Source organism: Gossypium hirsutum, chromosome D02 (genome assembly GCF_007990345.1).
Source record: "Gossypium hirsutum isolate 1008001.06 chromosome D02, Gossypium_hirsutum_v2.1, whole genome shotgun sequence".
Taxonomy (NCBI): domain Eukaryota; kingdom Viridiplantae; phylum Streptophyta; class Magnoliopsida; order Malvales; family Malvaceae; genus Gossypium; species Gossypium hirsutum.
In genome coordinates, this window is record NC_053438.1 from 64,338,704 (window position 1) to 64,362,626 (window position 23,923).

At 31.8% G+C, this 23,923-nt stretch overlaps 1 protein-coding gene and 2 long non-coding RNA genes across 3 annotated transcripts; all 3 read left to right on the plus strand.

The window, feature by feature from the left end:
* Positions 1 to 2,149: 2,149 nt before the first annotated feature.
* On the plus strand, positions 2,150 to 3,290 carry LOC107909534 (NAC domain-containing protein 83-like). Its single transcript, NM_001327017.1, has 3 exons — positions 2,150 to 2,333; positions 2,509 to 2,789; positions 2,988 to 3,290. The coding sequence occupies exons 1-3, from the start codon at positions 2,150 to 2,152 to the stop codon at positions 3,288 to 3,290; spliced, it is 768 nt and encodes a 255-aa protein (NP_001313946.1).
* Positions 3,291 to 8,055: 4,765 nt separating this feature from the next.
* Positions 8,056 to 8,988, plus strand: LOC107908245 (uncharacterized). The gene is made up of 2 exons (XR_001686935.2): positions 8,056 to 8,402; positions 8,682 to 8,988. It is a non-coding gene; the product is annotated as an uncharacterized lncRNA (long non-coding RNA).
* A 6,655-nt stretch (positions 8,989 to 15,643) lies between these two features.
* Positions 15,644 to 16,706, plus strand: LOC107909533 (uncharacterized). The gene is made up of 2 exons (XR_001687272.2): positions 15,644 to 16,158; positions 16,318 to 16,706. It is a non-coding gene; the product is annotated as an uncharacterized lncRNA (long non-coding RNA).
* The last annotated feature ends 7,217 nt before the right edge of the window (positions 16,707 to 23,923 follow it).

The following is a 23,923-nucleotide window of genomic DNA, read 5'->3' on the forward strand; positions in this document are numbered from 1 at the left end:
ATCCAATATGTGAACTCAAAGTTGTGTAAAAATGATTACTTAAAATTGATTTGAAGTGGTAGTTTGAAGCCAATAAGAAAGAACCAAGGCAAAATAATTTGAACATAAAACAACTCTAACCGATAAAATTTGCCTCTTTTGTATGCATCCATTTGTCACACTAAAAGCTTATTTGTATTGGATGAAAATTAAAATTCATAAATAGGCGAAGATAAATACTCCAAAAATTGTCCACCTTCCAAATTGGTTGGCAACTTTCAAGTTGCTGGGTTGCACCCGACAGATACCCCATTGGACGGAACCCTAATTCACAAACATTGCCATCTATGGGTCTATCTCAATACTTACGTGGTAAAGTTGGAAAGGTTAAACATCCTCAACTTGTTGTCTTAGTCGCACGTTAATCATGTTTCACTGCTGCTTGTCCGGATTATAACATTTATCTATCCAACTTCATTTAATTTTCAAATACATATTAATCTGTATATAATAATAATAATAATAATAATTCTTGCGGGGCCTTGTCCCCCTTCTCCTTAAATCATCCGTCTGGAAAATCGATAGCATAAATATTCTTATGTCTTTGCTTCAAATTCAAGAATATGAGGTGATACAGTTCCCTATTTACTGCTGACCTTTTAATTTTCTTCACCCAGTTTGGTTCTAGAAATTCAATAATTTAACTTTTTTTTCCCTTCATTTCTTCTTCTAATTTGATCATTTACTTGTTTCATGCATCCTATATATTAAAATAATGCAAACATTAATTTATAGGATTTGAAGCACTAGTAAGATACATACGCATGATTGCTTGTGTAGTTGTATATGTTTATTATTTTATAGTAATATTTTTATCATAAGATCAACCCATGACTTCATCTTTATGTGTGTGTATATATATTATCAACAGCACTTTACATATCGAATTCATGGAGATTTAGGGGGGGGGGGATTCAGATTCATGGAATAAGTTCTATTTTTATCAAAACCGGAGTAAAGATAAAAGAGAGCACTATCTTTTGTTTTCTTTTTCTCTGGTAATGGCAAATGATGGCTATAGAAAAGAAAGGGTCATTATACATGAATGATTGACATAAAGGTTTTTAAGCACTGATCAGTTAGCCCTCCTTTTTTTTTTTTTTTTTGCCTTTGGATGAAACTCTTGTCACTTCATATCATAATATTAAAGAAACACATTAGTTACCTTGCTAACTTATCAGTCCTATGGTAAGATAAATGTTTATTCATGTTACATAATTTAGAGAAATATTTTTTAAAGAAAACTTATTCCTTCTGATACAGGTTTCAAAGCCATGTGAGCTAAAATGCAATTTCTTTAAAACTCTGTTATTTCTCTTCGGATGCGAGCATGAAAGGAGCTATGCTTGTGTAACCCAATATAATGGTATGCTTGTAAAGAAGGCAATCCCAAAAAGGTTAAGCCAAATATTGAACAAAACCATGTTGCAGTAAAAAGAAACATAAAAAAGGAAAGCAAATGCTAAAGCCAAAGGACATAATTTATTTTGGAGGGAAAAGTTAATATATAGGGAGAGAGAGGTAGATTAAAATAATGAGAGGTGAGCAGAAAGAGACATATTCCACTTAACAACATATTTTACTCAAAACACTATAATTGCAGCCTTTGACGTTTCTCTATTACTCCTTCAAAAACCCTCATCAACACCCACACGCAAACTCCTTTGACTCTCTACAAAAGAAAACACACAGACATACAATATAAAGGCAAACAAAAGAAAAGAAAATGAAAGTTTGGGTCACGAAACCCAATTTTTCTTTCCATACTATTTATTTATCCAAGTGGGGTGTGAGAGCATTTGCTTGTTCTATAAAGAAGTCATACTTTCCCCTCTCAAATACCCACCTCTCTCTCTCTCTCTCTCAAACACACACACAACAATTACGACTTTTCCTTTCCTTTTATATCCGCATTTCTTTCTTTTTCTCTTTTCTTGTTCTTGTTCTTGTTCCCCCCTTGTTGATATTCTCTATTTACTTTGAGGGATTAATATAAGAAGGCAATGTGGGATGGTGGGGTTTTAGGCTTGATTTGGCGTTTGAAGCCTGCCTCACTCCCTTTGTTGGTTTTCAGGTGCTTTCGGGACTAATTGGTTGCCTGCTTTTGACGATGATGGAGAAGCTTAATTTTGTAAAGAACGGTGTGCTTAGATTGCCTCCTGGGTTCCGCTTCCATCCTACTGATGAAGAGTTAGTGGTTCAGTACTTGAGAAGAAAGGTGCTTTCTTGGCCCTTACCTGCCTCTATCATACCCGAAGTTGATGTTTGCAAAGCCGATCCTTGGGACTTGCCAGGTTGGTTGCTTTATTTACTCATCAAATATGGTTCCTTTGACTATATAACATTAAACAAAAAAGCGGTCTGTTGTATCAATAGCTCTGAATGTAACAGTAGTTAAACAATTAGAAGCCTTTAGGACAAAATTAAAGAGATAATTAGATGGCCTGATACACTGGAGTCTATGTTCAGGTGATTTGGAACAAGAGAGGTACTTCTTTAGTACAAGAGAAGCCAAGTATCCCAATGGGAACAGATCCAACAGAGCCACACTTTCAGGATATTGGAAAGCCACAGGAATTGACAAACAAGTTGTAAGTTGTAGTGGCAACCAAGTAGTGGGTATGAAGAAAACTCTGGTTTTTTATAGAGGAAAGCCCCCACAGGGAACTAGGACCGACTGGATCATGCATGAATATCGCCTTGTTACCGCTGACACCTGCAATGCCCCACATAAGAAGAACCAAACTCAGGTCAACTTCGGGTCTTTGCTCTCATTTCATCTTTACTGCTTCTACCTATAGTTGTTGAGCATTTTTCATAATTCAAGCATCTCATCCCAACCACATTTCATAACCTCTGGAGTCGGGGAAATGGCAGTACATTGTTGTTTTAATGATGCTATGTTTGTTGGTCAGTCAAATTAATGATTTGTGTTAAAACCTATGCAGAACCATTTGGTGGCAGTGGAAAATTGGGTGTTGTGCCGCATATTTTTGAAGAAAAGAAGTGGTGCTACTAACAGAGAGGATGACGGCCTGCAATGTTGCAACGAGAAGGGAGTTGGTAAAGCAAGGAGAAAGAGCCCTGTTTTCTATGAATTCCTGAGCAAGGAGAGGACAGACCTAAATCTTGCCCCAGCATCCTCCTCATCTTGCTCCAGTGGGATCACACAGGTGTCAAATGATAACGCGGATGACCATGAAGAAAGCAGTAGTTGCAATAGTTTTCCTTATTTTAGAAGAAAACCTTAAAAAGCCACACTTTCACACTTTTTTGTTTTCTTGCCTATATCAGTAGTTGGGCTTTGATTAGCCCTTCAGAATAATAACCTCTTTAAAGAAAAAGCAATCAAGTGTTTGGTAATTTCAAGTCTTTGGGTCTCTTTTGTCTGTGATTACCACGCAGCAGAAATAGTTGTCAATAGAAACCCCAAAAAAAGTTATTAAAGAAAGCAATATATGGTTGTGCATGCAGTAACTATTACCTAAAGAGCAAACTTTCTTGAGCACATGGCGGTTCCCCTTGTAATTAATCAAAAGCTAAAGACATATTACCCTCTTTTCTTATACATTTTACAAAAGTCATCGTGAAACGGGCTATGGTTCAAGTTCAACATTGCTTTTGTAGATGAACATGCAGAGCAAAGTCCCTTTAGGAAAAGGCAAATAGTTTTGAGAGAAGAAAAATGCATACAAATCTCAGGAAAAATAAAAAGGAATATTTATATAGGAGAATATTTGATACACTGTTAATGCATAAATTTTATACACCATTGATAAATAATAACGTGACACTCATAATTAAATAAAAAATAAAAAAAAGTAATAAATCTTTTCTACGTATAAGTATTTTGACTTTGGCAAAAGCAAAACGCGTTTTGGGAGAGCACCGGAAAGAATAAGCATAGGATTGTTGGAAATCAGCATTTGCACGATCCAAGCTCCAGGAAGGGTGTTATCGGTTGAAAAAGAACCCAATTCTCCTCTCTATTATTTCACAATGGATCGAATCTCCAAAAACTCTGAGCTGGCTTCATATTCTTATCTTCCTATATACTCCATCTAGTATAATGGGTCTATAAAAAATGAAAAGCATCAATTTCTATAGTTAGAAGCAGACATTCTGAGCTTGATTTTCTCAGCACTTGTAACTACTGTCGCATACTCAAATAAAATATATAAAAAAACACACAAAAATGAGTAGATCTGAGGTTGTAAGAAAAACAGGGTTATCTAAATTCGGAATAAACATGACATGACTAGTAGGTGGGAGATGGCGGAGTTCGACCGACAGTCCAATCCAACTGTCCTCCCTAATCCTCCATCTCCCTCTTATTACCTTTTAGTTGTGGGTTAGCATATTATATTTTGGGGCACTCTTGCGAACATTATGCTGTTAATCATCCTCGGTCATATTACAACTTATGAAGTATTCCTTGAACGTAAAGAAAACGTAAGTAAACACCCTTTTTCTAGTTTCTATATCGACCCTTCACGCATTTCAAATTCTTGTTTCTCAAGTCCAGCACATATAGCAAGCCAACAGCAAAAGGGTGGGGGGTTTTAACAATATCACTGTCCACCTAGCCTTGCAGTTTGACTCTATTAACAAACAATATACATAGTTGACATTAATATACAATTTCAAGTTAATCTCAATTTGTTAGATTTAATCTGAATTGTAGGAGTTTGTGCTGTGATGTTTTGATAACTATTTAAATAATTTATTTGTAATGATTTAATATTTGTAAAAGACATAGAATGCACACCTTAATTCTTAGTATTTACATCATTATTAGTTATGAATAAAGGGGATTTAAGGTTAGTCACAACATACAAGGACGTGATATCATAAACCTGAGAGGTTAAAAAGTGGGACATGGAGCATTACATAATTGACGAGTGGATGCGAGATAGACTTAAGACGGCATACATTGCAACTTCATTATCGTCCATAATTGACCCAACAAATAAATAAAAATATGCCGACCAGAGTTTCGTATGACCATGGTTTTACAATTAGCTCTTCACGTCATTTTTGTATACGAAAATGTTTTATTTTAATGAGAAAAAAGAGAAAAGAGGTTAAGCCAAAAAAAAAACAAATGCTGAAGCCAAAGAACATAATTTATTTTGGGAGAGATTAAAATAAAGAGAGGTTAGCACAAAGAGACATTTCCCACTTAACATCATATTTTACTCAAAACACAATAATTGCAGCCTTTGACTCTGTACAAAAGGGAAAAAATATAATAAAAAGGCAAAGCAAAAGAAAGAAAATGGAAGTTTGGGTCACGAAACCCAACTTTTCTTTCCATACTAATTATTTATACAAGTGAGGTGGGAGAGCATTTGCTTGTGGGAATCTCTTTTTTTCCTTATAATATATTATCTGAAAACATAAATTAAATGATCAAATTTCCAATTCAATACTATAAATTTGTGGGAAAGGAGTTTTCCCTTCTCCCTACGGAACCAGGCTTTGTCAATGTTTGAGGCTCCGGTTTCACTTCAACTGTCCCACCCTTGCCCCCTTGCTCCTTTCTTTTCCCTAAACTAACCTCACATTTTTTTCAATACTTCAATACTGCCATCTCTTTCTCACAAATAATAATAAAAGTTATAATTACTTGTACAATTATAATTCAATTCGATACATTATCCACCTTGAGAATTTATTTTATTATACCTATAAGTAAATCCATACATATCATCCAGTATATATATTGGATTACCGACTAAATTTAATGCATGTTGAAATTAAATTATACCTTGTCCTGGGGAAAGGTTTCATTGAATCAAAAAGGGAGATTGAAGTTGGCTTTACCGATGGGGATTTCTCCTTTCTTGAAGGCGATATCAAGAAGTAGGTGGTTAACGGTATCCTCGCTATTGATTTTTCGGATAGAGTTCACAAACTCTTAGTCAATGACATGTTCACCTCCATAGTTATTAAGCTCTTGGGGAGGAATATTGGTTTTGCGGCTCTACAAAATAAGATTTATGGACTATGGAGACCGTCTCAACCTTTTCAGGTAATGGATATAGAAAATGGCCATTTCTTAGCCAAGTTCCAAAATTCTTATGATTATGAGAAGGTTCTATCACAAGGACCTTAGCTTATCTTCGGGCAATATCTAACAATACAACCCCGGACAATTGACTTTAATCTTGCAAATTATTGTCCTAGTATTGTTCTTGCCTGGATTAGATTCCCAAGACTTCCTAGCTATCTCTATAAAAAGGAGGTTTTATGGGAAACTAGGAGAATGGTTGGGAAGGTGACCAAATTGGATTTCAATACATACAGTAGAACAAGAGGAAGATATGCGCGTATGGAAGTTTATATCAATCAGGAAAAACCATTGATTTCACAAGTTGTAATAAATAACAATCTCCAACATATTGAGTATAAAAGTGTAACAGCCCGTTTTCAGTGAAATCGGAACAGTAGTTTCAGGACCACAAATTTGAAGTCAGAAAATTTATATTGTCAAAACCATTTTTTTGAAAACAAAAATTAGTTGTCGATTAAAAACAAAAATTGGAGTCGCCACCAATCCTTTATTGAGGTGTGTTCGGCCCACCATAAAAACGATTTTGGTCTGCAAAATTTGAGAAAACAAGTTCGGGAGTCAGTTACGCACCAGGAAGGGTTAGCACCCTCGTAACGCCCAAAATCGGTACCAAATTGATTGTTTAATGCCTTGGTGTCGAAAATTTGAAAATATTTTAAAAGCAAACTTTTTATCTTGAATGAATTTTTAAAAAAAAACGTTCTTATTTCAAAGAATTTAAACGTCACACCCAGTAAGTTAGGGCGCAACATTTTCAATCTTCAAAATTAAGTTTGTCTTTTGATTTTTAAAACTCATGCATTTAAACTAAGAAGGATATTTGGTTATTTAAGTCAAATGAAAAAAAATCGAAACCCAGTAAGTTAGGGCACAATTTCTCAAAATTCCAAATAACGAATATTGCCTTTATTTATTTATTTTTAGAAATTCTTATCTCGAGATAACAAAATGTTATGCTCAGTGAGTTAGAACTCAACATTTTTGAATTTCCGATAATAAGCTTTTATTTGAATCCATGTTATTTTATTGCAAAATAAATACTTGGCTCTCTAAATTCATCGAAAGAATCGAAGCTCAGTAAGTTAGAACACGATCCTTCTCGAAAAACGTGAATGCCAAATATTTTAAAATTTAAGAAAGAAAATGAATTTCATGCTTCAATAAAAAAAACATTTTTTTAAAAAACAAATATACAAACATATTTTAAAATGCTAAAGAGAATAGCACGAGCAACAATCTAATAAAGGATAAAATAAAATAAAATAAAGTAACATAAAATAAAAACAAGTCAACTAATGTAAAAAAAAAAGAAAGAGTGATAAATGAGTTGAATTAAAATGCTTTTGTAATTAAATGGGTATAAAAAGACATTTTGCGAAACAATAAAACCATAAGATATATGAAAATTTTAATATACATATGTATGTGTATGTACATAAAATATGAGGAATATATGTAGGTATACATATTTTAAAATTATGAAACAAAAATATATGTAAGTAAGTATGTTTATAAATACGTTTATAACAATTATGATATATAGAAGTATATAAAAATATGCGTATTTTAAGATATGTGCATATATATTTACAAAATATATAAAAATGTATAAGTATATATTATATAAATAAACTATGAAAATATCTATATATATGTAAAAATATGTATATATTTATAATACTTTTTTTTAGAAAACGTGTACATATATTATAGAAAATGCATGTATATAAAGTATAGAAAATGTATATGTATTATAAAATATAAATACATGTATATAATATATAGTATATATGCGTATATTATAAAAAGTATGCATAAATACATGGCTATAATAATAATAATAATAATATAATAATAATAATAAGATCGATAGTAAAAATAATTAATTTAATAATAAATAACTAAAAACAAATAGAGGACTAAATTGAAACGAAAATAAATCAGGTGGTTAAATTCAAAAGAAATAAAAAAGTTTAAACAGATTTTGAAAAACAAGGGGGATCAAACGCGCGAATAGACCATTTAAAAATAAGAGCGCGGATCCTTCCAGGGTTGGATCGGGTCGCGGGTAATCCGAGCCAATACGACACCGTTTTGGGAGCCACTGATTCAGGCCCCAAATGACGTCGTTTAAACGCCAAATAAGAACCCCTTTCGAAACCCTAAAATCATTATCCCCTCTGCCATTTCTCGAATGCGCCGCGGCTCTCCCCCTTTTCTCCGTCATTTGGGTCCCCTTTTCCAACCATCTACGGCGACGTGAGGGCACTCCGATGTCGTCCCGATGGTAAGTTTCCTCTCTACTCCTTCCCCCCGTTTATTTGTTTAAAAAAAAAACCAGAGCCAAAATGAAAATAAAAGACAGTAAAAAGAAAAAAGGAAAAAAAAACGATTGGTCACCTTCAAAAAAAATATTTCTTTTTATTCCTTGCTTCTGTGTTTTCCAACCCGATTGTGCAACCCTTTTACAAAAATCGATTGGCTATTTATACAAGACTCTTTACAATTTTTCTTTTGTTGTATCCCCCCGGTCTTACTAGTGCCGTTCGTGATTTATTTGTTGTAGGTACGTGGAAACGGTGAGGCTGCCAGACGTGGGTGAGGCGACGTGGACAGTTGCTGCGGAGGGAGAACGTGCGCGGCGCTGGGGGAGAAGGGTTAGGGTTTCTGGAAACAGTTTAGAATTAGGTTAATTGGGTTAGGCTAGATTTGGGCTTGGGTTAATGGGCTATTAATTTTAAATTTGGGTCGCTGAAGCTATAGGCTAATTGGGCCTTGTAATTGGACAAAACTTGTAAATGGTTTTGGGCTGTTGTAATATGGACTGTTATTTATATTTGGTTTTTTAGCGAGGCTAAAATTGGCCTATTACATATATTATTATTTTATGTTCTACTGTATGATAGAAATATAGTATAAAAATTTCGTTAAGAAATTTTATCGTTTACATACCTAATTTGATGAAAAAGACTAAATTGCATTAAGTGTAAAAGTTGAGTTATAATAGCTAAAGGTATTAAATAGCTATAGAATTTGAAATTTGAGGTCCTTATATAGTAACTAGACCATTAAAGTGCTTAGTGGTTAAGCATGAGTAGTCATTATTGAAAATTTAATAAATTATTAAGGGTAATTTTGGAAATTATTGGGTAAAGTGATATTAAATAAAATAAAAAAAAATCTATTATCATCATCTACCACCAAAAAAAAAGAGAGAGAAAACCTAGCCATGGAAGCTTGAGATATTAGCAAGCTTATTTTGCTCAATTAGGTATGTATCATTGTCCCTTTTTTATGATTTTTATGTTTTCGAGATCGTAATAGCTTAATCTAGCTAACCCGGGGATTAATTTGCAAAACCGTTAAAGTATTAGGGTTTTGTCATTGATGAGTATGCTTGAATTTTGAAGCTTTATAATAGAAAATGAAAGGTTGTTGTTAGATAAACAACTTTTGTAAAGAGAATTTTGATGAAATTATCAATTAGGGATTAAATTGAAAAAGATGATAAATTTATGGTAAAATTGTGAATTTTTATGAAATATATGGGCTGCTATTAATAGGTATAAAAATTGGCTAGGCTTGAGTAAGGATTAAATTGTGTGAATTTCATTTTCTGAACCTAGGGACTAAATTACAATGAATTAAAAGTATAGGGACAAAATAGTAATTTTTGCCAAAAATGTGTGTTAGACTAAATTTGAATTGAGTTAAATTCATTCATATAGATCCGGTTAGACCTAGTATGGAGTTAGATCGAGGTAAAGAAAAAATATCGAATTAGTCGCCTTTGTATCTACATAAACTCATCAATGTAAGTTCGTGTAATTAAATTGTACATTAATATATGTTAAATTGAATTATTGTTTGTGAATTGTACAATTGCCATGAATAAATATCGGTTGCATATTCGACGATTATCGAGTCTCGTTTGAACCTTATGAAATTCGTAGGATACAAATAACATGTCATTAGGCTTACCAATTTGGTTGGGGTCCTGTATGTGTTGCGGACACACTATAGCTCGCATGAGCTTCTCGTTATTCAGCTCGCATGACCTTCCTGTTATTCAGCTCGGAAGAGCTTACTATTTACAGCTCGTATGAGCATACATGAATATGAATTGATGGATTACAGATCAGTACACCTCGTGTGTACTACCCGTGTATCCAACGACATTTTAAACGGTTTAACGAGCACAGTTCTGTATGAAATCATATGAGTTTGATATGAACTATTACTGGTATATATATGAAATACATGAAATATGATTATTTGATGAATTCCACCATGTGTGTTGGATTTTATATGTGATTTTCATGGCTAATATGTTGATGAACATGTGTTTAGGCTTTTGGCCAAACTGATTGAGATATGCTATGCTTACTTACCTATTTTGTGGAAATATGGTAAGTTAAATTTTGTATTATACGAACTTACTAAGCTTAAATGATTACTCTATGTTATTTTTCATGTTTTATAGTAATTCGAAAGCTCATTTGGGTTGGAAGTTGGTCGGAGCTATTTCACACTATTCATCGGCTATTTCGGTACTTTCAGTAAATTAATTTCGGTTATAATAGCATGTATAAGATATTTTGGCCAATGTTGGTATATAAATGTTTTGTTGAGACAAGCCATTTGAATGGCTTGTGTTTGATATATTTTGATGTGTTTATATATGTGGCCTTAACATATTTAATGTGTGTTTGATATGGTTGAATGATGGAAAACTTATAGGTATATTGATTATTGGTTTGAAATGGTATATTTGGTACAATTATGCATATATGCATTTGGTTATCTAGGTAAATACGGATATTGGTTGCATGTTGTGATAATACATGTTTAAGACTTGACTTTAGCTTGATTTGAATGTCTTGTTATGGCTTGTTGATATGCAAATTGTTGTGTTTAGGTAAATACCAAATTTGTTGATAATCTATGGTGTGTCCGCAACATATGCAGGACTACAACCAATTTAAGAAATCTCATATCCATCGAATTCCATTATTCAAACGGGACTTATCATGCATCGGGCTTTGTCAGATATAAGATTAATTTCATATTCATGACAATGATACAATTCACATACATATCATTCAATTTAAAACATATAAATACACAATTTAGTTACACGAACTTACCTCGACAAATGTTCGTATACAAAATATCTACTAATCCGATATTTTCTCTTTTCCTCGTTCTAACTTCGAATTTGGTCTATTCGGGTCTATATGAATGAATTTAACATCAATTCATGTTCATTTCAATTCAATTCACATCTTTGGAAAACTTATTGTTTTGCCCTTAAACTTTTAATTAATGATAATTTCGTCCCTAGGCTCGGAAATGAAATTCATGCAATTTAATCCTTATTCCAAGCCTAGCTGATTTTTACATGTAAAAATTACAGCCCATGTATTTCATAAAATTCAAAATTTTTCCATGAATTTCACATCTTTACAATTTAGTCCCTAAATAAATTTTTCATCAAATTTCCCTTTACAAAAGTTGTTTATCTATCAACAACCTTTCATTTTTCTGCCATAAAACTTCACAATTCAACTATGTTTATCAATGGAAAAACCCTAATTCTTTCATAATTTTACAAATTAGTCCCCGAATAGCTAGATTAAGCTATTACAATCTCGGAAATATAAAAATCATTAAAAACGAGATAAGAAAACATACCTAATTGATCAAAGTAAGCTTGCTTGAGCTACTTTCTCTTATCTAGGGTTTCCATGGAAATAATTTGGGAAAGATGATGAAAAAGATGATATTTTCATTATTTAATTTATTATCATCTTTTATTTTTTTCACTTTCTAATTTCATCCTTTTCTTTATTTTATTTTCCATGGATGAATCATCATCCTTAACCACTAAGAATTTTTAAATGGTCTATTTTCCATGTAAAGACCTTCACTTTAAAGTTCTACAGCTATTTAATCCCTTTAGCTATTAGAACTCAATTTTTGCACTTTGTGCAATTTGGTCTTTTATCAAATTAAACATGTAATCGGTAAAATTTCTTTATGAAATTTCTATATGACATTATTATCATACTGTAGATCATAAAATAATATTAAAATAAATTTTCCTTTCGAAATTAGATTTGTGGTCCCGAAGCCACTGTTCTGATTTTACCAAAAATGGATTGTTACAAATGGGGTTCTAAAATCGCCATTTCCAACACCACTGAAAATCGTGTTGTTATAACCCTCCCCTTTAAGGAATTTCATCCTCAAAATTTACTTGAGAAAATATTTAGGTACTAAGATTTCGTAGTTTCTTCTGGCTCTCACGTAGCCTCTTCTATATCGTAACGATGCTATAACACTTTCACTAGTGCCACCCTTTTGTTTCTAAACTCTTTTACTTCTCAAGCTAGAATCTTTACCGGCTCTTCACTATACGTCAAATCTGGTTGTAATTTTATTTCATCGGGAGATATTACTTGAGAATGATTGAATCCATATCGTTGTAACATCGACACATGAAAGACATTATGAATCTTTTCAAGTTTCTGAGGTAGAGCTAATTAATACGCTACTCATAGGAACTTACTACACGTGAAAGTGGAGTTAAGAAGGGAAAAATGAAAATTGTAGATTAGTCCCTGAAAGATACACTCATTTTGTATTTTGAAAAGGTAAGTTCATATGGAACTTACTACTCATCTTTGTGTTATATGTGTGTTTATGTTTTGTTTCATTATAATTATGTTTGAACATGACTTTAAAGGTTAATTAAATTGACATATATGGCTAGATAATGAATTGGACTTGAATGGAATTGAAATGAATAAAGAATTGTTGATTTATATGAATTGGTACAAGGTATGAATGTGAATTATTACAAGGTATGACATATAAATGTGGATCATCACAGGGTATAAACATGTGAAAATGATTGATTACAAGGATGATAATTAAAATATGTATAATTGATGCCCATGTGAACTTAGTAAAAGGTTAAGATACGGCTGGCATGCCAATAAGTCATATGCTCGCTTGTACAAGATATGTGATTGTACAGAGATTATTATAGGTTATATTGAGATCTAGCATTTGTTGCAGGTCATCGAGTATTATATGTCTCAATGAAGACCTTGGTGTAGTGGAGGGATGTATTTGCATATGAATATGCATTTGATGCCTACGGGATTTGCACTTCAGTGCCCTAGTGTGGTGTAATTTATTACTTTTAATTAATTTTTCTAAAAGATAATATACCTTACAAGATAATACAAATTCCAAAAAAAAAAATCAATTAACTAAAACTATAAATATTTTATTTTATTTTACTTTATTTTATTTTATTTTATAATGAGAAGGCTATAGTTTGAAGTACGTGAAACGATAAGCTTACTGAATATTTTTTTTAAAAGAAAGTAAGAATTTAATAAAAGAAATAGCAAAACACAAACAAAACAAACAAGGAAAAGAATACTAAATTTTGAGAGTGGTACCTCACATCTGACCCGAACAATAGACCCAAATGTGAGATGTCATGTTCGTTGTTAGAACAACTCAAACTACAATCAATATATTATTATTAAATACAAATAGCCCTGACACTATCCAAATGGTTATTTATGCCATTTAGATGGCATTTTGATAAAGTTCAGCCTTTAAAATAGTTAGCTCCCCATCCAAACTGGGTTTTGGTATAACTCAACTACTAGGATAGTTTGTTGTCCATTCGAATGGCTAACATCCGCCATCTAGAGGCCCTACGGCTACTAGCCTAAACAATATTAATTAATGATACTACATTTCTAAAACTTTTATGACATACGAAAACAACCTTAAAGTGCACAAAATCATGACAACCATTATACCAAATCATGAATAAGTAATTTAATACTCAAAAGCATGCATATATCAATTCTAATCAAGTTTCAAAATTCACCATATGTAACATTATAGGTCCAAAGGATGACATTCAAACTACATAACTATAATCAACCAACTAACCGAAATTAACATGTGAGACTCATAAAGTTCACTAGACTTAGGTACATGCCATTTACAACTCAAAATTTAAAAGAGTATACAATCACTAGAGTATAGTACAAGAGGGTTTTATGGTATGTTTACTCAGAGAAATCTACTATGCATGTTCTCAATTTAGTACCACTTATGCAACATAGTGATTTTAGGGGTGTTATAAATAATGTTGTTATGAAAAATATTTTATGAATTCTTTTTGCTAAACTCCAATTGTGTAAATAGGATTTTTTTAAAAAAAATTATTTTCTAAATTGATTTATATTTTAGGTAAAGTTATGAATTTGGAGATCACCACTAAATTTCGAAAAGTTCCGCGTCCGGGTTTTTATTTTTGTACACAAGTCATACATAGTTCATGAGTTCATGGTCAAGTAGTATTATCGTAAAAAAAAGTCTCTATAATCCATATTAAAGACAATTTTCTCTTAGTTTTAACCTTAGTATGTACTTGAGACCTCTAATTAGTTTGTCACTTTTATATAAGTTAATTGTTGGTTATTTGATTGAATTGCGTTAATTAATTTTAATGTTTTTAATTTTATATGCATAATTCATTATTAGTATGTTTAAATATATATTTTAATGTGTATAATAAAGTGATTTAATATTTAGGCTGCTCTAACGACTATCATAATATTACAGATCCAAACTAAGATTTCCGAACCAAATTTGAGGTGTTACCTACCGAATAATTGCTTCAGTTCATCAATATCATACCACATTAAAATCTTTCAAAATCCACAGAAATCAAAGGTAACACTAAACCAGAACTAGACCTCCCCCCCCCCCCGACACCAAATCAGCTTTATACTCTTGGATGAAGCCCAAGCACTTTACACTTTCACAATATAATATAACAGAAACCTTAGCTATCGGTCCTAATCCCTTCACATAAAAAGCTCGACGCTCCAACAAGCGAAGTCATCCAGATAATAGTTATGCAATGCACATTCTCAGTCAATTAGTACATGCGCCATCCACGACAACCACACCTTGATACCGCTCATAGGGTATTACGCTATCTTAAAGGAACTCCAAGACAAGGAATCTTTGTTTCCTTCACATAGTTCATTATCTCTAAAAGCATATTGTGATGCAAATTGGAAAGGATATCCGATAGCATGTAATCTAATCTAATACATGTTGTATTCTCTTTCTTGGGTCTTGCCCCATTTCATGGCAATTCAAGTAACCAAAAAAAATATGGGTTTCTTGTTCTTTTACTGAAGAAGCTGATTATAGTGCTATGGCCACTACCACTAAAGAGATCATACGGCTAAATAAGGCTTTTGCAGGATCTTGAGGTGACAAGTAGATAATAGTTAAATTAATGATTGGATATGAATTGGGAAAACAAGGTGTCAGTGTCTGGAGTCGTTTGTAGTCCCAATCCTTCAACTCAAGCACTGTTTAGCTTACGCTTGTCCAATTTCAGGAAAAATTTCCGCGTGTAAGAAATGCATGCGTTTAGCATTAGCACCAGAGTGAAGCAGCAGCAGGTACCGCCACTTGGCCGAGTTTCCAACACAAGAAGAAAGAGTCCAACAAACAAGAAATACTATACTAGAAAATAATGGAGTGAGTCCCCCCTTTACCCACCACAGTTAGGAAGGTTCATCTTCACCCAACGTGGTTGGCCAAATGCATCCACAACATGAGAGTGAAATCCAGACACTTGTCAATAATATGCTGGAAACAACGCATCTACTCTCTCTCCCTTCTATTATCATATCCTCTCTTTCTCAGGCTGTAAGCTAAGTGAATGTGATTTGTTATAAATAGAGCAGTCTCAAGTACCCTCCTCCACCATCAAGAGAATTGAGAGAGCAATTGGTGTGGCTGTGGCGAGGAGATCATATATCTCACATAAATAAGAGTATGGTTTTGGGTCGCATGCTTGCGTGGAACCATCAAAACTTTGCATTTGAAAAGGGGTGATGGTGCCACGCTGTGTGCGCCTAAAATGCATATTCTTCTACTATATTTGATGAAATGTTGGAAAATGTGCAAAGCTTAGCACTAAGGTTAAATCTTCACTTTGAAATGATGTGATGCCTCTCTGTTTTCTATGGACTTCCATTTCATGTCTTCTTGTTAATTTCCCCTCCTTGTCCCCCGGATTTCATAATTTCTGTCCATTATTTTATTGTATCTATTTAGATTTCTTGTTCTTGTGTTAGCAGGTAGGGTAGTAGCTGACTGATAAGCTCCCAGTACAGAATTAACAACCCTGGGCTTTTTGATGTTTTGACAAGAAAAAAAAGATTACAAATTAGAGTAGAGATATCAGTTGGTTTGTTTGCAGGACAGTTAAGGTCTCTACTGTCTAGCTGAAGATCAAGTGACCACTTCCTTAAGAAAATGCTGGTTTGAAAACAATTAGCCATCCACCCCCACGATGGACTGCGCTTTCGCTGAGATTAACTTTGAAATTAATGATGAATTTAATATTGAAATTTAATATCAAAATGTGTGGTTGAATTCAAAACTAATTATGAGGTTGGGGTTAAAATGGAAAAATGATCTTTAAATATAATGTATATATAAACTAAAAATTATTAATGATTTGATATTTAACACTGTCGTTTTATTAATAAAATAATAATGTGTATCATAATATTTGTCTTTATTTTTATTATTTTTTAAAATAATGTTTACATTAATTTAAGTGTAATATGTATTTTTATAATATTTAACGTATAAAACTTTAAAATTCATATAAATACTTTAATGATTTATTTAATAATTATTTTAAATTATTTATTATATTAAATGATAAATTTTATTTAATTGAGAATTATTTCAAACAAATGAGAATAATTGTAAGTTTATTGATATCAGTCTTTTGGAATAGAAATAAATAAAAGGTGAGTATTTGATATATTGACGGTGTATTTTTATTTTACAACAGTTTTAAAAAATTGTAATGTATCTTTTTTAATATTTTATCATACTTCAACCCTCGACATACATGTAGAATTTAAAAACTTCACTATCAATATATTAAATATTTCCCCAAAATGATATATTTGTTAAAGGAGGGTCCAATTAATATTTAGTGAGAATTCGAGACATCAATTGGCAAAGTACATTGATCTCATGTTATCGAAACACAAGTTTGCATTGCAACAGAAATTTTCAAGAGCTAATAATGGAGCTCAATGCACCAAATTGAATTTAAATGCGCATCCAAAAGGACACTAAGAGAAAATGGTAATCCCCTTTTCACCTTTGTTATAGACAACAATAAAAAACAATAGTTGGGTTGGGACAAATTTGGTTTCTTGACCTATTCTCTTTGCTTAGCGTACGTGGAAGAATGGAATTTTTTTTTTGTCTTTTAAGGATTAATATGGAGTCTTATAGAAATTATTAAGATATCAGTAAATTGGATGAAATAGTATAATTCAATGTATATGTAGGATCTGCCTAGTTAGTGCAATTTAGATTTTGAGCGCCTCTTGAGAGGGACTTTGGAATGATAAATAGTTGAAATTTGGTTGTGTTTATTTAGCCTAGTTGGTTTTTTACAAAAAAAAAAAAAAGATTCGAAATTATATAAGGCTTAATTTATAAATTGGTATTTAAATTATCCTATTTTCTTATTCTAATATATAAATTTTTGTTTTCATTAGAAATGGTATCTAAATTAATTTTTTTAGTTGATACCTCCCTCGATTAAATTTTAGTCAACCATGATCAATAATAATGCGACTCAATCACATAGCGACACATGACATAAAAAGCCACATAAGCATTGTCGAAACCACTTATTTGAAAAATTAAAATTTTTGTTATCGACTTATTAAAAATGAAAATGGGGAGTCACCACCAATCTTTTATTAAGGTGTGATCGGTTCACCATTAAAAATAAATTTTAGGTCTGCGAGATTTAAGACAATAGGTCCGGGAGTCGGTTACGCACGAGGAAGGGTTAGCACCCTCGTAACTCCCAAAATTGGTACCGAATCGATTGTTTAATGTCTTATTGTCGAAACTTGAAAAGATTTTAGAATACAATCCTTTGAAATACAATCCTTTGAAAAGAAAATTTTAATAATCGAATTGGAAAATAAGACTTACCCACTTTAAAGAAATAAATCGTCACACTCAGTGAGTTAGAACGCAACAATTCAATTTTCGAAGTTAGATTCGTCCTTTTTTAAAAAAAATTTAAAAAAAAATCATACATTTTGAGAATGATATTTGGTTATTTAGATCAATCGAGAAATCAAAACCCAGTAAGTTAGGGTTCAATTTTCTTAAAATTCCTAAACACTAAATATTACCTTTATTTTAAAAATGAGATAACAAAATGTCATATCCAGTAAGTTAGGATCCAACATTTTGAAATCTAAAGAATTTTATTTTAAAAATATACGTCTTAAAAAGAAATGGATACTTGATGATATAAATTCATCGAGAAGAATTGAAGCCCAGTAAGTTAGGGCACAATTCTCTCGAGAATTATTTAACACCAAGCCCTTTTTTGAATTTTGAAATGAACGATTATAATATCTTAATGAAATGAAATTCTTACAAACAACATGATTGATTAACAATATACAAAGCAAATGATGAATATCAAATTAATTCTACAATTTAGAGCAATCAAACATATAATGCATCAACATGAATAATCAAATAATTAATAATCAATCTTACAAATAGCAAAATAATAATAATTTAATCACAAGTAAACCAATTAAAATAATCGAAATGAATAAAAATTTTATAAGTTACAAGTTATAATACATTTTATGCACATATATATATATATATTGATAATAATTTTAAAGGAATTGTGTATCACATCTTATAAATCATACTAATAATAAGTTTAAAAATAATATTAAGCCAATAATAAAAAATAATGTTAAAATAATATATGAACATAGTAACAGGTTTATTCAACAAACTTTGAAAGCCAAATTAGAAATGTAGAAAAAGTTTTTTTTTTTTTTTTAAATTGAAGATAGTAACCAACAAATTTTAAAATCAAAGCGTCAAATGAAAATAGATTAATAATGTTAAAGAAAACAAAATAAGATGATATACAATAGATTCACAATATTGGTATATAATGGATTTTGAAAATATAAAAATAAGATTAAAATAGTAATTTATTATACTTTTAGACCATAATAATAGTAAACTTAAACTCTATCAAAATAAATATCATCAAAAATATTAAATACAATAATATATGAAAATAGAGTTAATTATAATTAAAATTTAACATCGAATTTTAAGAAAAAAAAAGACTAAATTAGCATTAAATTAAAATTCATTTCAAAAATTTAAGGGCCAAAGCAATAATAATACGCAAACAATGGAATACTCAATCAATAACCAAGAAACGGCACCGTCTAGATTTGGGGCTAAATGAAAACTAAATCAAATATGCCGTATAAATTTTAAAAGATAAAGGGGACCAAATTGAAACCAAACAAAACGAAGAGGGATTTGTGAAGCAAATAAACCAATGAACCCAAGTGCGCGGATCCTGCCCCGGGTCGGGTCATCGCGCGGGTTTAGTCGTCAGACGACACCGTTTTAAATCCGGTGATTAAAACTAAAAAAAAAGTAAAAAAAACACTTAACCTAACACTTTTATTTCCCTTTTTTAAAACCTAAGCTCTTTCTCCGCGCCACTCTGTTTACTGAGTATCCGAACCATCGCCGATCCTAGCCCGTATTCCGATGACGACGGAGAGAGGGCCAGGACCGTTCTACCAGGTACGTCCCTTACTCTTTTCTAATATTTCTCTTTTAAACAACGATCGATGAACATGCAAATTAGAAACAGAAAGCCAAGAAAAGAATCAAATAACCAGTAAAATAAAAAGGAATGAAAACCCAGAAAATCACCTTTTTTCAAATTTGATTTCTCTGTATTTTTTTTGCGTAAGTAGTAGTACAATCATTCTTCCGGTTCTTATATCCTCCTTTTTTTGACCGAGAAGCCGAAAATAAAAATACAATTGAAATCAAAAAATAAAATAGAAAACCCCCATTGGTTCCTCTTTGCTGTGCTGTTTTCATTCTGTTTGCAGGTGCGATCGTACGGGGACTGGACGTGGCGTGTACGGAGGCCAGCTAGGAGACGCACACGCGCGTGGTGGCACAGCACGCGCGGGGGAAAGCTTGGCCGCTGCGGTGCTGGGAGCCCATGCTGTTGAAGGCTAAGGTTTTCTGATTTTGGTCTTTAGGGCTTAGGTGATTTGGGCCAGGGGTATCCGGGTTAAATTGGGTCTGGGCTTAGGGTGTCTTGAAATTTTAGGCTAGTTGGCCTACTCAGATTTGGCCCTGTTGTTGTAAAGAAAAGGACTGTGTTATTTTTTCGACTTTTAATTAATTAATTTTTTATTTAGTTTAATTTTGTTTGTGATTTTGGGCCCGAGCAAATTGGGCTTATTACAAGCATTGTTCATTGATCAACATTAACTGATCAATCTTGATCAACTTTTAATTTGGATTTTTTTAAAATTTATATTTCTTTCAATTATTTATTTTTATATATTTACATATCATTTTTAGTTTATATAGTATAAAAGAATAAAATTTTAGAAATTAAAAAAAATGAAGTTTTATAAAATATTTAAAATTTTGTTTTGAATATATATATTTTAAAATTTTGATATAATTTTTTTAATTTCATGTAATTAATACATATTTAAAAAGATTTTTTTAATTTTTATAAAATCTTTCCTCTATATATTTAGAATTATTTGATATAAACAAACACTTAACAATGATTATCTAAAATGACTAAATATAATTTATGTACCAATTTATAATTTAAATCTAAACAATGAGCTATTTTGTCTGAGTCAAATTTGAATCAGTTGAAATTGATTTCAAATTTTATTACTGTGAGTATACTGTTGACACCATTTTTTTTATGAAAACAGGGTCAACTTGGGTTTTGAAAAATAAAAACGAAAGTGGGAGTCGCCACCAATCTTTTTTTGGTGAGGTGTGACCGGGTCACCTCGTAAAAGTGGTTGTTTTTAATAAACAATTTAATTTTATTAAAACAACAAGTTTGGTCCACGAAATTTAGAAAAATGGGTTCGGGAGTCGGTTACGTACGAGGAATGATTAGTACCCTCATAACGCCCAAAATTGGTATCTAGTTGATTAGTTAATGTCGTAATGTCAAAAATTGAAAACTTTAAAGAATTTTAAAAATACGATCCTTGTATTAAAATGTTGAAAATTTTCGAGAAAAGGAGGCATATTTCACGTTAATCGAGAAAAAGAATCATATCCAGTAAGTTATGACACAATGTCTCAAATTCCCGATACGTGAAAAATGCTTATTTAAAAGATGTTTTAGTTATCTCGGATTAAAAAGGAGATCACGACCAGTAAGTTAGGACGCGATTTTTTAATCCCGAGATCATTTAAAACTTTGAGTTTGAAAAGATTCGTGCATTTAGATTTATTGTGAAAATCGAAACCCAGTAAGTTAGGGTACGATCTTCTCGAATCTAAACACGAAATGCTATTTTTTAAAACAAATTTGGTTATATTGAGTAAAATAAAACACGAAGTCGTAGTAAAGAAGGTGAAAACAAATTACATTGTTGTTATGCATGGCAGAACCATAATGAATATGAAAGTATAAAATTGATACGAGCAATAGCACAATATAAGATAAATAAAAGATCAAATCTACAACATACAAAATAACAACGTATATAAACGAATAAAATTAAAACATTCATTCAAGATAATAATGAAAATGAAATAAATAAAAAGTGAATACAATTAAAAATATAAAGGGATATATATGTATATAGATATAAATTAAAATATGTATGCATATGTGAATTATAAAATATAGAAAATACATATGTATAAAATATATTTTAAAATATAAAGAATATAAAATATATGAAAAAGGGCCAAATTGCAACGCGCTGTAAAGTCAGAGGGACTACGCGCGCAAATATTCTATTTGAAGAAAACACGCGGATCCTCCCCCTTGGGTCGGGTCACCGCGCGGGTCAGAGACCAAAACGACGCCATTTTTGGTCTCTGAACCCTAAGCCCACACGGCGCCGTTTTAACAGTATTATAAAAGCCAAATTTCTTTTTTAAAACTCCATTTTCAGCCTTTCTTCCAAAAAAATAACAAAAAATCTCTCTAGTTTCCTCTCCCCTTTCTAAACTCCGGCCCTGGGTTCGGTGAGGCTCCGCCGTCGACGCCATCGCGTGTACGGTAGCCGGAAAATTCAAAAGAAGGTTTTTTTTTGCTTTCTTTTCGTTTATACGTTATATATATAGTTTTAAAAAAATAAAAGAAACAAAACCGAATATAAGCAGTTTTGAAAGGAAGAAAAATAAAGAGAAAAAAAAAAAGAAAAATAGATCTTATACCGAAAAAGGTTTCTTGAATCTGTTTGTTTTTTTTTTTCTTTTTTATTTCTTGAAATCGTGAAAGAGGGGTCTAACCCCTATTACAGATGTTTGAATGGCTTTTCATAGCCTTTTTTACATGAATTTTTAATCTGTTTTTGTGCACTTGTCACTTCTTTCTTTCTGTTTGCAGGCACAAGTAGGGTGAGAGTCGATGGTGGCAGGTGCGGCGTTGGTCAGAGGCGGTGGCAGGGCAAGTGGCCGATGGGACGTGCGGCGCTAGGCAGAGAACCCTAAGTGCGGCGCACCTAGGGTTTGAAAAATTTGTTTCTGATTTGGATTTCTGGGCTAGGGTTAGGTTTGAGCTTATTGGGCTGGTTTTTTTTTGTTGTTTGGGTTTTTTAGTTTGTAATGGGTTTTGGGCTGGGCAGAATATTGGGCTGTACATATACTATTATGTCGTTATTTAATATATATATATATAAAAAAGTAGAGAAATATATATAAATATAAAGATATGTGTGCGTGGCTAAAATTGTATATAGTATATATATTGGGGAAAAGGGTTTTATAATTAAAAGTAAACTTCCACATTGGGAAGTTGAGGGGGCAGTTTAGAAAACAAAAAAAAAAAGGAGAGGATCATGGTCTCTCATTGGAACTTCCATCTTCCATCACCAATTTGACCCTTTTTGTATCAAGCCAGAGAAGAAGAGAGGTGGAGCAAGCTGTCCAACTTCTCAAATTTAACTTGTTTACTCTCATATCTCTTGGCTTTTCGGTATTTGCATTTTCTGTGCATTCAGGTTTTGAAATGTAGTAGTCATGTTAAGTTATTTGGAGTCATTTACTCAATGATTTTGCCGTCTTATGCGTATTCATTAACTTTTTTTTATTTGTTTTAAAATAAATCAACATTTCCACATTAAAGAAAATATAATTAGATATGATGATAGGATGCCTTCTCCAAATCGAGTGAATAAAAATTTTGCCTTTTACAATAAAAAAATAAAAATGTATATTTGTCAAACTTTCAAATTTTAAAATCTAATTCACTCGATTAAATAAATTTGTGTTCATTTTAATTTTAATAAACTAAGATTAAATATTAAAAGTTTCGACAGCTTGACAATTCTACTGGTTTATATGATTAATTAACTATTGAAATAATTTGTGTATAAAATTAATTTTTAGAATAAAGGGTTTTTATTAAGGAAATAGGAGTCACCATAAATTTTTTTTTTTTGCTAAGTATGACCAACCACATATAAGTTACCCTTTAAAAAAATTGTTATTAAAAGATAATTTTCTGTCTACATTAATGAAGCCAAGAGAAAACTTAAATTCAAGAGTCAATTATGTTTGAGGAAAATTATCACACCCTGTAATGCCCAGAAATCGGTACTTTACTAAGTACATGAT